The sequence below is a fragment of the Macaca thibetana genome, chromosome 5, assembly GCF_024542745.1.
Source record: "Macaca thibetana thibetana isolate TM-01 chromosome 5, ASM2454274v1, whole genome shotgun sequence".
NCBI lineage: Eukaryota > Metazoa > Chordata > Mammalia > Primates > Cercopithecidae > Macaca > Macaca thibetana.
The window spans coordinates 94,271,773-94,288,634 of record NC_065582.1 but is presented as its reverse complement, the minus strand read 5'-3'; the positions used below and the strand labels follow the sequence as shown (position 1 = coordinate 94,288,634).

The following is a 16,862-nucleotide window of genomic DNA, read 5'->3' as shown; positions in this document are numbered from 1 at the left end:
CTTGATAAAATCCTCTTAATATCCTCTTAAATAATGCATAATATCCTCTTAAATACTGCTTCTTTTTCAGGTGTGTTGTGAAAGTTTAGAAGGTCAGACCTTTTTCTCCAAGAAGGACAAGCCCCTGTGTAAGAAACATGCTCATTCTGTGAATTTTTGAAAGTCAACAGTTCAAGAGAAGAGAAGAAATTTGAAGAGAAAAAGGAAAATTAAAATTACTAATTTTTAGATTCAATATTTATATGGAGTTTTGAAAAATAATAGTGGCCCTGAAGGAATAAATTCCAGCTTTAAAAACCAAGTCTGAGGAAATATTTGGCTTCATAAAGTAAAGAGACAGTTTGGCATTTATTATTACTTTTTCCTGTATTTTATGCCCATAAAATAACTTTTATAAAAACCAATTTCCTGATGGACTATTAAATTCATCTTAGAATAAATTAGTGAAGAATTTAATTTTAGAATAAATAATCCAATCTGAAATAATTATACCTTCTTTCCTTGTTAGGTAGTTATAAGTAAACCTGCAAAAGGCAATGAAAATGCCTTAAATTTTATCAATAAGAGAATCACTGTATTAAAAAAAAAACTAATACTTATCTTTAAAATAGTAAATAGGATTTTAAACAGAGAATTTTATCAGTAATAGGTGTCAGTTTTTTAAAACTTGCTTGTAGGCCGAGTGCGGTGGCTCACACCTGTAATCCCAGCACTTTGGGAGGCCGAGGTGGGTGGATCACCTGAGAGTCAGGAGTTTGAGACCAGCCTGGCCAACATGGTGAAACCCCATCTCTACTAAAAATACAAAAATTAGCCAGATGCGGTGGCACGTGCCTGTAATCCCAGCTACTCAGGAGGCTGAGGCACGAGAATCACTTGAACCCAGGAGGCAGAGGTTGCAGTGAGCCAAGATCGTACCACTGCACTCCAGCCTGGGTGACAGAGTGAGACTCCATCTCATTAAAAAAAAAAAAAAAATTGCTTGTATATTATTTTTGCCTTACAGTGGATCATTCTAGTAGGAAAGGGCAATGAAATTTTTTATGAAAATGTGTCATGCCAGTAAGAGATGTTATATTCTTTTCTCATTTCTTCCCCACTCAAAAATAAGCTACCATATAGCTTGTAAGTCTCAAATTTTTGCCTTTTACTAAAATGTGATTGTTTCTATTCATTGTGTATGCTTCATCACCTATATTGGGCAGATTCTATTTTTTCCCTTCCCTGTGCTAAGATAAAGATTTAATTAAATAATCTTGGCCTCTAATAGTTTTCTGTCTCTTTAGAGAGAATAAATAGAGGGCTGGGTGCGGTGGCTCACGCCTGTGATCCCAGCACTTTGGGAGGCCAAGGCGGGCGAATCATGAGGTCAAGAGATCAAGATCATCATGGCCAATATGGTGAAACCCCATCTCTACTAAAAATACAAAAATGAGCTGGGCATGGTGGGGCGTGCATGTAGTCCCACATACTTGGGAGGCTGAGGCAGGAAAATCGCTTGAACCCGGGAAACAGAAGTTGCAGTGAGCTGAGATCGCACCACTGCACTCCAGCCTGGTGACAGAGCAAGACTCGTCTCTTTAAAAAAAAAAAAAAAAAGAGGGAGAGAGAGAGAATAAGTAGAAGGGAATGGGGCTGGGAATTGTGAATCAGAAGATTGTACCCCCCAATTTTTTCAATCCCCTTTTCTCAAATAATAAATTAGTTGAATCAGTTTCTGAATTATGCCACTGGCTGGTGAAGAGTTGAGAGCTCTTTGCAGAATAATCTTTTTGTTTCGTTTTGTTTCTTCTTCTACATTTAAAATTTAAAAGATTGGCTTGAGGATGTGATGAAATTGAGACTTATTGTGGTTTTCTCTCAATAATAAGTGAACCAATTTCAAATATGATCACAAAGTTTGAAAGCTCTTATTCACAGAGGTTTGGTAGTGTTGGGAGGGGTGTTTAATTACTCAGATTGGCCTGTTATTTTATTTCCTCCTTTGGGAAAAGAATTATGTAGATACCACATGGAGACAGGGAAACAATTGTGGTAAAACTGTGGATCCTGTTGCTATTTGCCCATTGAGAAAACAGATTCTGGTATTTGATTTGGGTTTTCTCTTTGTTTTCTTTTTGTTTCCAGAATGGATGAAAGTCCATGAACCCCCTAAGTTATAATTTAAATTTGGTTGAGGCAAGGTGCTTTTATAGTTGAGACAGAGCCCTAGGTCCTTCCTGCCCCATCACTCACTTACGACATCACTTCCATTGTGTGCATGTTTGTTATAGAGGAGGTTTTAGGCTACAATATTTGTTTAACCTCCCTAAGAACTTTCAAGGCATCTGTCCTGAAAGCTGTTAATTTATGGTCTAGCAGATTTATATTATATGCAGATAATAATTAACTGGGGATAAAAGAATGGCAAGGGGTGACACAAAGTAGCAAACTGAATACTTCTCCAATAGCAACCCCAAGCTACCTCCTCACCCTGCATCTTGGAGGGAGGCAGGAAATTTCTTTTGAAATAAAGTGCTGGAACTGAATTCTGCATTATTTATCGTTGCTGCTGAAACCACCTACAAAAGACTTGCTGGCTAATGTGCATTGTCATATAATGTACAGTGTCACATCTTTACAGTCTTTTACATTATAGAATACAAAATAAGTTGATGGTTTTGTTTGGTGTGAGCTTTTTTTGTTTGTTTGTTTAGTTTTGCCTTCATAGGTTATATGCCAAGATAGTATTTGGTAAGTGAATGGCATTTGGATGTTTTCTTCAAAGAATTTTATTTGACCCACATTTCTTATAAAGTTATCTTACATTAAGGATGTCATTTTCATTAGACCTTCTTTCTGCATATTATTCATGAAGCATAATGTTGCATTTCTACAAATTTTATGCCTGAAAGGGTAGTATTGCTTCCTAAGATATCATGTTGTCTTTGTGCTTTGTCCAGCTCTTCCGTGGCGAAGCTTTATATCTGTTCCTAAAACAGTTAATCCTGTGAAATAAATATTGAACATAATCCAGAAGAATCTCTGTATTTCCAGTAGGGAATGCCATATTTAATTCACCAGCAGTAATCCTTTAATAACTGGCAGAGCACTTTATTCTTCTGGTGAGCTCCCTGAATATTTATTTTTCTGATTATAAATTTTCTATATTAGTAGCATTTTTTAATTATTACTTCTTCACTATAGAGCATTTACTTTTAGTCTTTCTAGATGTATATTTTGGAATGCTGTACTTGGCATATCATAGATTAAAATCATAATGCATGACTAAAAACTCTTTGGATTTAGTTCCCATTTTAAAATTTTTAGTGATAAGTTTAGATTTATAATCTTTCTCTGGACTTACATGGACTGAATGTTGCCTGCTGAAGTAGCAACCTAAAAAGTAGCCTCTGCTTATGCTTCTACAGTTGGCCCTCCATGTCCATAGGCTTCGCATCTGTGATTCAACCAACTGTGGGTCAAAAATATTTGGGGAAAAAAATGGATGGTTGCGCCTTTACTGAAAATGTACAAACTTTTTTTGTCATTAAGCAATATAGTATAACAACTATATACAAAGCATTTACATTGTATTAGCTATTATAGGTAATCTAGAGATGATTTAAAGTATATGGTAGGATGTGCATAGGTTATATGCAAATACTACACCATTTTCTCTAAGGGACTTGAACATCACGGACTTCAGTATCCTAGGGGGTCCTTGGAACCCATCGCCCATGGGGGTACCATAGGACCACTATAGTACCATGTTTATTTCCTATTAAATCAGGTTCCGTTTAGAATCTAAAACTAAAACCTAATCATTTGGTCACAGTGTAAAAACAAATGGAAATAACAGTTCAGATCTTCAAAATATTAGTGTAGCATTATGTTTAAAATAATCTACAACAAAAATGTACCATTTTCAAGCAGTACTACATTAGGAGCCCTTTTATAGAAAATAATTTCTTCTTTACCCCTGTTCCAGTGTGAATCTAGTATATTCTGTTAACATTTGTGTGGCATTTGAAGTTTGTCATCCCTATTGAAGGGGAGAGACTTTTCAGACATGAAGCAAAAGAAACATACTGAATAGTTTTACACAAATTTGATCTGGCTTCCATTTGTCCCCCTCATTTCCCAAATGTTTAAAGGTATTGGATTTGGATTCTTAATGTATAATTTGCCTTATCTGTTCATCTCTATCTTCTGTCTCTTTAATTTTGTCTATCTGCTGTTTGCTTTTTGATATATTTTCTAATTAGAAGTCACATGATAAGTATAATCAGTATAGTAATAATACCATAATGTGCACATATTCAATAAATAAATGACTGCATTGTTGTAAATGAGCTCTCCTTTTTGTTGTTTTTGGTTGGTGAGTGGTTTCCATCAAGTCATCATGGGAAAAAAATCAAGTTCCATATTCACAGGTTAGGATAGGATGTAATAATTCTCAGAAGAACCCTTCTAGTATGATACTTGCTTATCAAAATGCCTCAGAAACAAAATATTTGAAAACACTGTCACATTTATTGTATTTCTTTCTGTTTTTATGCTGTGCATGTAGAATGTACCCAATGTTTATGAATTAATAGATAAATAAGTTCAATTGTCTTTTTAAAATATTTATTGCTGAAATGATTTATTGGAACAACCTGTCATATCAAACATTATATTAGAACATAATCAAAGAACATAAATCATCCATATTTCCACATTTTGCATTAGATATTGGGATGCTTAATTCATCTCAATCTCATTAGCTGACTGTTCCACAACTAGGTAGGCTCACCTCTTCCTCATTTGTTTATTAGTTTGAGTAAGATTTTTTTCCAACTGTATAAAGACAAATGTTTCTGTTGCACGCTGTATGTTTGGAATAAAAGAGAAATTCAAGTCTATTTGCTCACAGTATATTAAACTCCAGAAGCCAAACTTTTAAGGGCATCAAGTCTGCATCTGACATTTTAATAGCTGCTGTTTGGTTTCTATCAATCACGTCATTGCACATTAAAATGCACTGACGAAATAAGAGATCTGTCATTCCTTCGTTAAGAAACAGTAATCCAGTACAAGATTTATAGGCTTAAGTCTCAACTGTGTGTTCACAATAAATCCCCATTCAGTGTTCAAACCAGAGCAAGCCTCCCTGTCGTTCAGTGTTTTCTAGTCAAAATGTCCCCAATATAAGATTATCAAAGGTTTTCTTACAGAACTACATATAAAATCCTTTTCCCAGCAAAAGCTTAATTTGGGTTGGCGGTTTCACTTTTTGAGTAGTCTCAGACAAGATCTTGGTTATATCAGAAACACATAGGTACTGATGTATTATTAGCAGGCCTGGTGTTAATTAGGGAGAATTACCAGAAATAGTTTGCTTCGTGGAAATTTATTGCAGAATCACACTTGACTGATGGCAGAATAGGAGTTGCTGAGAGAGAGCAGCTCCCACTCATAACCACTAATTAATAGGGTGCCAAAATTCCGCAGAGAAAGTTTCATCCCAAGTGTGGGAGCCTCCCAGGGAAAATGGTTCCTTTGCAGTATTTAAAATTTAACAGAGGAAAGGGGCTAGGACACATGGCTACCTAACAGAAATCTCAGACTGATACGGTTTTGTGCTGTACATATGAATGAGAGGATTTAACTCAGTAAGCACCGAGCCCAAATGTTGCCTGTATATTTATCGTACTAAGGAGATATGCGTATTATTTTTAATGTGGCAAGTGCCTGATTTGCCAAAGTGTTCATTTTCTGAGGAGAATTTACAGCACTGTATACCATTTGTCTATAGTATTATATTACGGAACTTTTGAGTCTGAGATTTAGAATCTGTCTGGGTAAGTGGCAAGATTGCATCAATGATTAATAAGAAAGGTGTGGCCAGCCTTCATACCTTGAACATGGGGTTGGGGAAAAGTGAGATGAATTTTGTGATTTGCGCCAAAGGCAGAGCACTAGGGAAGCCCCCCCCCCTTTTTTTTTTTTCTTTTTTTTGAGGTAGAGTCTCCCTCTGTCGCCCAGGCTGGAGTGCAGTGGTGCGATCTCTGCTCACTGCAAGCTCCGCCTCCGGGTTCACGCCATTCTCCTGCCTCAGCCTCCCGAGTAGCTGGGACTACAGGCGCCCGCCACCACGCCCGGCTGATTTTTTGTATTTTTAGTAGAGACGGGGTTTCACCGTGTTAGCCAGGATGGTCTCTATCTCCTGACCTCGTGATCCGCCCCTCTCGGCCTCCCAAAGTGCTGGGATTACAGGCGTGAGCCACCGCGCCCGGCCGAGAAGCCCTCTTAAACAGAAGTTTGCCAAGAAGGCAATTTTTATTTTGTCCTGTCTGTGACTGCATGTAATAACACACAATAAAGCTTGAAGCTGTTGTTTAGTGTAGAATGGAGTATTTCCATGTCCGAAAACCACTTGTCTGACCTCGGGGGGATAAATAAAGCAATTCAGAATTCTCAGGGAGTATAATTTTTCAATTTCTCAAATATGGTAAATATAGTTCCCAAGGGAAACGACTTCTATGCCGGGTCCTTGAGTTGGTTGACACAGTCTCTTATGCATCTATGTTTCAAAGGACAAAGTTTCTGTTCTTTCTGTCTGAAGTTTCCTGAGTTCCAAATTATTTTTCATCTGCACTGTCATGTTCGCTCTCTAGTTCAAATATAATGGGTTTTTTTTTTTTTTTTTTTCCTTTTTTCTTTGTTTCTTTTGTTTGCAAAGCACACACAACTGGTGCTATTCTAACTTACTCAAAAATACCATTGTTTCTTTGTTTAAAGTATTTTAGTAGACTATAATACCTTCAGGTGTGTCTTGAATTTTCTACCCTAGCTTAGTACTAATATGCCCATTTGTTCCCTTGGTAAATGAGAAAGTAAATGGAACTCCAGTTACATCACAGCAATATTAGTTTTGGCATAATAAAACTGCTTACTTAACCTATATTGATGTCATCTAACCCCGGAAACTTTCTCTATCCCTGTTTCCTTGAGAATCCTGACAATTTTAGTCTCCTTAATTGAATGAAACGGAGAGCAGAGGAATCCATGGAGCTTTTCAAGTATGAACTTTGAAGTATAAGTTAAATTAATTCCAGCTTAATTAACTGGAACTTACCATTCATTCTGCTTTGCTCAATTATTATGCTACTGCTTAGTGATTTTTCTAATACCATTATAAATGCTTTGAATTCTCCTGCCCCTAGAAAAGATAAATTGATCTGAATCTCTTATAGTTTGTTTGCGCCTGTATCTGGGAAGTTCTGGATGACCTTTGACCATATCAACATAGATTATAATCAAGAATATAAATTACAGCTGAGGGGGAAAGGTGGTTACTCCTGGTAGATCAGTCTGAATGCAATCAGGAGGACAGAAATCACAAAATAACTTAGAGTCTAGTATAAGGAATTATTAAGCTGTGATAGGAGAGTAACTAAAAATACAAAGTGACCTCTAAAGGATAGCCTGGGGCTGAGAGAGGACCCAAAGAAGATAAGCTTAGAAGGAGATGCCCTCCTCATGACTGGGGGTAGGACCTTGTTGGAGAAACTGGTTTCAGCCCACTAAATAACCGTTCTCTGGGTTGCTGAGGTTCTGCGGACAAGGCAAGAATCCTCTGGAATGCAGACAAGATTGATGGGTGAGTGCACAAAGAGAGCTGGGTGCTGCTGTGGGCACAGGCCCGGAATACACAGTACCCACATCATGAAGCAAGGTGATGTGAAGGCCCCAGCCCGGGACGTGAAGTTTCTGAGGGACTGTGCACGCTGGAAGCACAGCTGGGGCAGAGCTCCACCAGTTGTCTCCACATACGTGCGCTCTGATGGTCCACACAGAAAAAAACAAATGCAACACCTAGACCCAGGAAGAGAGGCCCCTTCCGCAGTAGTCCTTCTGCTCCCTCGGGACAAAGCTTCCTCATCACTGTCAAGGAGAAATGATTAATATCACAAAGCTGGTACTGAAGAGTAAAGGGTGCAATTTGGACGTGCAAGTCAGTAAATTGATAATCGGCACTCTTGAATGCAAAATAGAAACTAGATGCTCAACTATATTGAAACTTCCATTATCCAGAATGTCACTGCATATACTTGGTGAATTATAAAGTTAAACAAGAAATTCTTCTAACTTTGTTCTAATCAAAAATCCTCTCATTAATATGCTTTCAGTGTGCAAAGTTAACAATGTTGCATTGGTTGTGTTTTTCAAGGTCTAAATATTCAGTATAACTAAATAGTTCTGAATATTCAAGAGATTTAGTTGGATGTATACTAAGATATGACTGAAGATTTGGGGTTTTTTTTCTTTTTTAGTTCATTTTCTTTTACTGTAATGCTTTTCCTACAGTTAAAATGAGTAAAACATTCTTAATTGAAGGCTTATGTTAGTTAACTGGGATTTCAGTTTATAGAAGCTTTTCTGTATAAACTCCAATCCTTGTCATATAGAAAAAAATGAATGATTTTCATATTTAGCAATAGAAAGCAAGGAGATAAACAAGTCCCCTTTCTCAATAAACTAAACCATGAAGGGCTCAAGCCCAGCAGATCTATAATAACAGCTTACATTTGTTGTATCGTCTGTGTAATTTGTGTGCTATATTACGTGGTACACTAGTATACCGTAAAGTTCTAAGAATTGGAGAAACTCTGAGAGTCAAGTATTTTTAAATCTACATTTTACAGATGAGAATATGAAAACTCAGCAAAATGAGTCTCTAAAAACAGTTATTAAAGCAAATCTGAGACTTAGACTTTCTAATAGTCCAGGGAGGAAATGTATTACTTTATCCACATTCCCTTAAGGTCCTTCTTATTAATAAGGGACAATTCCCATATATTAAGTTAGTAAAGGATATCGTTAGAAAGTATTTAGTTTTGCTACAGTATGTAAAACTTAAAGACTGTCTCTATATGACTTGTGCAGTTGCCTGCTACACAGATGTCAATATCTGTGAGGTTTGCAATTGGACCATCTGTTCTTCAAGGGTATTTGTGAATTGATAGTCCTCTCTGCAATGCACCATTTGCTGTTCTTTGTGTTTTCACTACATTTCACAGTCTATACACTGGATATAAAACAACCACAGAAATAAGAAGAGAAAGTTTATTTGAAGTGTGCATAATACCAAATGTGGTATCAAACAAATTAGAAGACTATAGGAAATGCAATTAAAATTACTTTCACACAGCAAGGTCAATAATACCTATTTATAAGATGCTGGAAAAACAGGTCAGAATGGTTGACACCCAGTTAATTGTTACCTTTTCTGTTTGATGGATTTAGTTCCAGACTGTGAGTCTGAAAAATGAAGGATGGAGAAGGTGAGACCTCCATGAGAGGGGAAAGAAACTGCATGTATGCCCAATTATATTGACAAGGTTGTATAAGATTCTTGGTTTTATTCAATTGAAATAAAATCTCTCTACTATTTGGTAATGACAGGCACCACTGCTAAGTCCACTGAAGCATAGCTGGAAAATCCAGCTGCCCTCACATCTGTTTTGCATGACCTTTTAATCATCAGCAAATACTTCTGCCACTAGGAATGGAAGTCTGGGTAGGATATGGCTATGTGACTTTCTAAGCTATAGCTATGGAAAACATATTGAAACAAAATTCACGCATGCCATGTACTGTGCCCAGAAATTGTAGACTAGTCTGGGTGGTGTTAAGGATCTGACCTATTGAGAGTACTCACACCTGCTTCTTACATTCAAGTTGTTAATCCTTTGTTCAGAAAATGAGACATATTATGAAATATGTGAATGGACTGCTGTGACTTGAATCTTAAGTGTTTAGGCTCTTAAACTGGTTCAAACTAAAATAACATCGATGAAATAGTGTTTTAGAGTTCTATTACATTTATTATATTTCAGAAACCTGTGTGAGTTGACTTTACTCTCATTTAAGATCTAGGACTTTGTTGGAATGCTTGCCTGAGTTCTAAGTTGTAACAAAGGGTCCTGAAAATATTTAGTTACCCAAAATTTTTAAAACAAAAAAAATCACTAAAGAATCTCTCCTGAAAGCATTGTAATAAAGTTCACTCTCCTACTAATAAATGTCATTCTCACACCAATATGATGGGTAGCCAATGGGATATGTTCAGGGATTACAGTTTATCTCAAGAGCAACTTAAACTGCTATTAAAGTAGAAGCATTAACCAGTAGTAATTGAATATAGCAATTATATGTAAATATAACAGTCAAATTCTTAAAAGGAAAAGATCTTGTTTATGAGGAACACAGGTACTGGCATTTAAAAACCCACCTGAGCATGAATCTTGATGATACTCAGGTTGAATTTATATGTAGGAGTGCCACAGACTGGCTAATAATTTGGATCCCTTTCAAGTCAATTGTGTTGCTTTGTTAAATCATTATTCCACATTTATGTAGAGGGAAGACTGAGCACTTTGTCGTGAGGAGGGAAGAAACAGAGAATAACTGGGAACAAAGATCAGCCTGTTAAATACTCTGATCACCTAGCTGTGTCCCTCACTTACCCCTGCCACTCAGGAAAGCAGCCCTTGGCCAGGAGAGATTCAGGTGTTGCTCCAGAATCTCTCTTAGGAGTCTTCAATCCCTGACTCTAGGCTGCTTATCAGAATAGCACATCCAGTCCCACACAGTTCTCTCACCAAGAGCCACCCTATCGTCTCCATCTTGTAATGTTTCCAGCAATGTCTTAGAGCTTCTCATGGACTGGCACCCCGGGCAATTGTCCAGTTGATCAACTCTAACCAATATTCCTTCACTTAGGAATCTTCTGGCCTTGGAAAAACTACATAACTTGGTTGAACCTTCATTTCGTCATTAGTGTGTTCCCTCATCATCTTAGAGGATAATTCTCAGTCTTGGAGAACCATGTGACACAAATGAGATAGTGTGTGTGACACTACCAGAGCTTCAGACAACATCTTCAGCCCTTTTTCCTAGAATACAGATGAGGTATTACTCAAAAAACAAATTCAAATTTTTAATCTTTTGTTCAGAAAAACGAGACATATTAGGAAATACGTGAATGGATTGCTATTCCTTAAATCTTAAGTGATCTCAAATAAATTGGGGATTACCATCAACTGTCTTATCGCAGAGACTCATAATACATCTTTAAGCTGAATAGTCTTGCACAGTTTTAACTACATATTTCCAAAATATATCTGACCATGGACTCCTTGCTTAAAGAACACCTATTCTACATAATGTAACTTGGGAAACACTGGTTCATCCCTTCTGTTTGTTTAGGGTGAATGTCCTGAGTTGTGCTTCTCTTCACATTTTGGACCAGTGGTTCTCAAACTTTGGTGTACATCAGAATCTTCTGGGGGGCTTCTTAAAATTGGATTGCTGGGCCAACCCCCAGAGTTCCTGATTTAGAAAGTCTGGAGCAAGATGAAACTCTGCAGCTCCAACGAGTGCCCAGGTGAAACTGATCCTGCTGGTCTGGGATCACTGTTTGGGAAGCACCTGTTCTAGATCTAGACCAACACTTCTCACCTTAGTATGCGAACAAAGGACCTGGGGATTGTGTTCAATGACTCACCTGGGACCCACCTCCAGAGATTCAGATTCAGTGGGAGTGGAGTGGGGCCAATACGTGTGCATTTCCGACAAGTGTGGTCACACTTGAGGGTCTGGCTTAGATGTCACAAAACAGAATGCTGAGGGACTTTGTGAGCCTGAAGGTAAAGCCCAATGTTTTCTCTCCTCCTCTGTAGTCTAAAATCAGGGAATCATGCTTTGATTTCTGAAAATTAGATACACAGAAAAATATGATCTCCTCTGAAAGCTTTTTAAGGTTTTTTTCATCATTTTTTTTTTCTTTTAGAATTTCTATGACACTGGTGAAAAGTAAAACTGGTACAACAGAGCCTGCATGGGCTATTGGCAGAGCCAGAACACTAAATGCCAGCAATGGATGTAAGCCCTGCAAGGGAATTTGGAATTCAGTTAATGGTAGATTTTTTTCATCATTCCAGATTAGGAATGCTAATTTCTCTAATATTTAACAATAAACCTCACGGAAGTATTGCAGGAGTAAGTTACAGAAGAGCGTACACTGAGCTGGAGGCAATGAATTTGTGTCTTTGGCCGGCTGGTCACTTAATATTTTTCCGATACTGCAAAAGTCACTTGACCAGGTTTGAGCAGAGCTTTCTTCTCTATACAAATCCACTAGATTGGAGGTCTTCTACAGTTTGCTTTCGTAACTCTGTTTTTAAAATTAGTTTCCTTTTAATTTTAGGGGTTTTTTTCCTTTTTTTTTTTTTTTTTTTCCCTGAGACAGAGTCTCACTGTGTTGCCCAGGCTGGACAGCAGTGGGGTAATTTCAGCTCACTGCAACCTCCTCCTCCCGGGTTCAAGCGATTTTCCTGCCTCAGCCTCCTGAGTAGCTGGGGTTACAGGTGTGCTCCACCACACCCAGCTACTTTTTTTGTATTTTTAGTACAGATGGGGCTTCACCATGTTGGCCAGGCTGGTCTCAAACTCCTGACCTCAAGTGATCCGCCTGTCTCGGTCTCCCAAAATGCTAAGATTATAGGTGTGAGCCACCTCACTCGGCCTCCTTTTTATTTGTACAAATTTATGGGGTCCATGTGCAGTTTTGTTACATGCATAGTGGTCAAGTTAGGACTTTAAGGGTATCAACTGATTAACATTGCCCCTATATATAATTCCACATCATTGTCTTCCCCACTCCTACCCTTAGCCCTTCACCCTTCCAAGCCTCCATTACCTAACATTCTACTCTCTATGTCCATGTGAACACATTTCTTTTTAAGCACAGAATGGCTATTATTGAAAAGGCAAAAGTGACTCTTTTAAAAGCCTTGAGAACTCAATACAAGAAACAAGCAGGAAGTAAGCACTGGGCACTTTCATGTCTTCATTTTTTAGAAGGAGATACCTCTAACTTGCAAAACCACTGGAAGGCCTCTGAATTCCTCCAGTTCTCACAAACAAGATTTGTAACTGACTCAGCTGTAAGCTTCCTACATTTCTTCTAATCGCACATTCAACCAGCTGTGGGGGATTGAGGGTCTGTGCTGTTTGATGCACACCCAATCAAACTCCCCACAATGGCTTTGGCTTCTCCTAAAGAAGAGTTTTGTTTTTGTTTTAAATCATAATCCATTTCTTCAATGCTTTCCCCCTTAAAACTAATAGGCAGATTTTTTTTTTTTCTTTTCAAACTATTGAAAACTGCTTCACTCTGGGAGAGGAGGTAAGTGGAATGGTTGTCTTGCAGCCGCACGGGGAGGTCTGGGAGTTGCTTTGTTTTCTTAGCTGTGCTGTGCAAATGAACTGAAGGTTTAACACTTAGGTGCTGTTTGAAGATATAATACAACAGAACCCAGAGTAGGGAGTCCAGGAACGCCATTGCTGGCCTTGCCCAAGGCCCCTGCTGAACAGCTGTTCTGAGAGCTGCAAAGCTAAAATTTGTTACCATGGCTTATACCTAAACAAACCCATGCCTGTTCTGGTATGTAGATTATGTTCTCCAAGGGCAGTCCTGCTCACTCATTCCATGTCCATCTGTGGGACGCATGGGTTTCAATCATTCCTCCAGCATCTCCCATTCTAAAGCTGCAGTTTGTTATATGATATAGTGCCTTGTCACTTAGCAGCAGGCTCTGTGGTATTGGGATCAGCCTATTCCTCCTGCCTTCCCCAGCTATACTGGAACCTCTGTCCTCAGGGACCTTGCTGTGGGACCACCTTGCAGGTGTTAATACTTTTCCCACTAAACCTGCTTGGACAAAGGCCAACGTGAATGCTGTACTCCACTGAGTAATGGATATTCCAGGATACCGTTTGGTTAGCTTTGAGGCCATAGCATGCAATCTTCCCCTACTTCTATCAGTACTGGTCCTTCTCTTTTAATTCCCCATTTCTCCCCCTCTCTCTCTCTTTCTCTCTCTCTCTCTCATCTGCCCATGGTCTGGCAGATGGCTCTCCTTTTGGTTTATTCTAGTACAATGATATTTGGTCTTATTTTTTAGTTTCTGCCATCTCAGGGGACTCAGAAGCAATTTCAAAGACCAAGAAGTCTCCTAGGAAACAGCAAAATGACATTACTTCTAATTCTGTATAACATCTTAGAGGTAACAAATACATATACATTCTTCTATCAATATGAAGTCTAAGCAGCAAGTGCAAAAGCACAGGTCATTTTAATTAGAACAGCATCCTGTGCAGGCTCATGCACACACACACACACTTTCCATGACTTAGTAGCAACAGTGGTATTAAATTATTTTCCTGGCAGCTAAGCTAAGAAAAAAGTGCTCTGTGGTCTGCACAGTCAGTTTCAAAAGATGCAAATAAGTGTTACTCTGGAGAAATCGCCAAGCCCTGGATTCTTGAAGGAATTTGTTGTGTTAATCCTTCTGTGAGAGACATTGGGCAACAAAATGGCCCATGTTTTCAAACTCTGAATGGGTAGGGAAGACCGTTATTTACATAAAGTCATGTTTTTTTAATCAACGCTTTCTAAGAGCAGAATACTGTCATCTCACAACACGTTTCTGCAAGGGAGTTGAAAGAATATGAACCACATATGTTGGTGCCTCATTCACCCTTTCACACATTCATTTATTGAACAAAGATATGTGGAGCACCTAGAATTTACCATGCACCATATTTGTCACTGGGGATCTAGCAATAAACAAAGTACAAGTCTCTACCCTCTTAAAGCTGACATCCAGTCAGGAGAGAGACATTCTGCTACAATAGTATTTAGTCTTTTTTACGGACCAAGAGGTCTCCTAAAAAACAGCAAAATTACATTACTTCTAATTCCATGTATCATATTAGAGATGTAGCAAATGGATATACATTCCTGTATCAATATAAGGTCTAACCAGCAAATGCAAACGCACAGGCCATTTTAATTGGAACAGCATAAATCAACTAGAATAAACCAACTAGCAACTGAATATACAGAATATCAGATGGTAAATGGAGCATGGTGAAGAAGGGTGAGGGACAGAGTATAGGAATGGATAAACCAAAGGAAGTGAGGGAGGGACCCATGTGGCTATTTGGGCGAAGGTTGTTTCAGGCAAAGGAGAAAGCTTGGCATGTTCAAAGAAGAGCAAAGAGCCAGGGTGTCTGGAGGAAGAAAGAGAGCAAGGAGGCTGGGGAGGAGAGGGGCTTGGGGAGGCCAGACAGGGCTTGGTAGGCCATTTTAATGGCTTTCACTTCCCTCTAATGATAAATAGTTTAACAAGGTTTTTAGGTTGGTTCATGTTATTAATTCTCTGTCTGTCTCTCTCTCTCTCCACTTTTGAGGCAGGTCTTTGGCAACGAGTGGACCACATTCCAATGTCTGAATGAATGAAGGCCCAAGTGTCTGTAACATTACTAACCACCTTTGACTTTTACTGTGACTTGCTCACAGGGCAGGGCTTTCTGAACACTCTATTTTTGGCTTGTAAGAAAAATTATGTAGTTCTCATCTTGATGAAATTTCACAAGTCTAAACTCCCTATAATTTCCATAATACAAAATTTACTAGTCTTCAGTTTTCCTTTTCTTGTTTTTTGTTGTTTCTGTGCCCAAAGGGAGTTCATTTCCACAGGGTTAGCAGCACAACAAGATGAGCCTTTGATACACCCTTGCTTAAGTCTGCTCTCAGGCACGGGAAAGGGGCTTTGCAGAGAAGAATTTTTTTTTCTTTTTATTTTTTTGAGGTGGAGTCACCCAGGCTGGAGTACAGTGGCGTGATCTCAGCTCACTGCAACCTCTGCCTCCCAAGTTCAAGCGATTCTTCTGCTTCAGCCTCCCAAGTAGCTGGGACTACAGGCACACACCACCACACCCAGCTAATTTTTGTATTTTTAGTGGAGACGGGGTTTCACCATATTAGCCAGGCTGGTCTCGAACTTCTGACCTCGTGATCCACCTGCCTCAGCCTTCCAAAGTGCTGGGATTACAGGCGTGAGCCACCGCACCCCACCCAGCAGAGAAGAATTCTTACGGGTTGAGATGATCTTGGAAATAGGTGTAAGAACGGGATAGCAAACACGCTGCCAAAGAGCACAGGAGATTGGACCTGCGTCCTCAGATGAAGGGAATTGTCTCTGCCTTTTCCACACAACGCTCCCAAAAGGGCTGTTGTGGAACTTGAGTTGAAGTTGAAAATAGAAAACTCTTATACTTTGTCTATTTGTTTGGTTGATTATCTTAAAGTGATTCTCACCCACTCTAGAAATCTGCAGAGTTTTTGGGAAATCACTGTAATCCTCACCTGACACATTTTTGTCCAGAAAAAGTAATTCTCAGGAGCAGTTTAAAAGCAAAAGAGAGTCCTCAAAACATCATGAATGCATTCATGTTGAGTGTGTGGAGACTACGGAGACAACTGCCTTGGTGTGCTGGGCTTGATGGAAATGGAGAAAAGAAACTGAGGGTGTGTGGTGCCCTTTGGGCTTTGCTGGACTCCGTTGATGAGGGGGCCTCCTTGGCTTCTCTCCTCCACCCTGCCCAGTGCTTGTCTTGAGTTGTTGTCCAGCCAGACAACGTTCGCTTTGTTCTTCCAACGACTTTCTGGCCACATAACAAAATTCTCAAAGCTTTACAGACAGTTCCCTCTGAGCACACATAAGGATGCTTTATGGTAGGACAGTATTTGTTCCTTTTGGACTCTAGGTACACCATGTGCACTTGCCAATTTGTGCAGCTAGATTTTATGAGCTTCGAAAGATTATGGACAGTTGGCAGTCGATCATTTATCCCAAGTAAGAAAGGCCCATTAGGATTGTGTTCCCCCTTCACCATCCTCCCGGACCAAACATTTATCAGAATAATTCCCCCAAACACTTCTCTCTAATTCTGTTTCCAGATCACCACCTCTATGTGACATC

General features: G+C 39.0%; 1 protein-coding gene across 10 annotated transcripts in view; it reads left to right on the top strand.

Annotated features, from left to right (window-relative positions):
* Positions 1-4,331, top strand: part of PDLIM5 (PDZ and LIM domain 5) — a 212,309-nt gene extending 207,978 nt beyond the window's left edge. For all 10 annotated transcript variants that reach the window (XM_050791513.1, XM_050791517.1, XM_050791512.1 and 7 more), the window contains one exon: positions 71-4,331. In XM_050791513.1, the coding sequence (XP_050647470.1) occupies positions 71-160 (90 nt within the window). In that variant the 3' untranslated portion in view covers positions 161-4,331. The remainder of the gene's footprint in view (positions 1-70) is intronic.
* Positions 4,332-16,862: the final 12,531 nt, after the last annotated feature.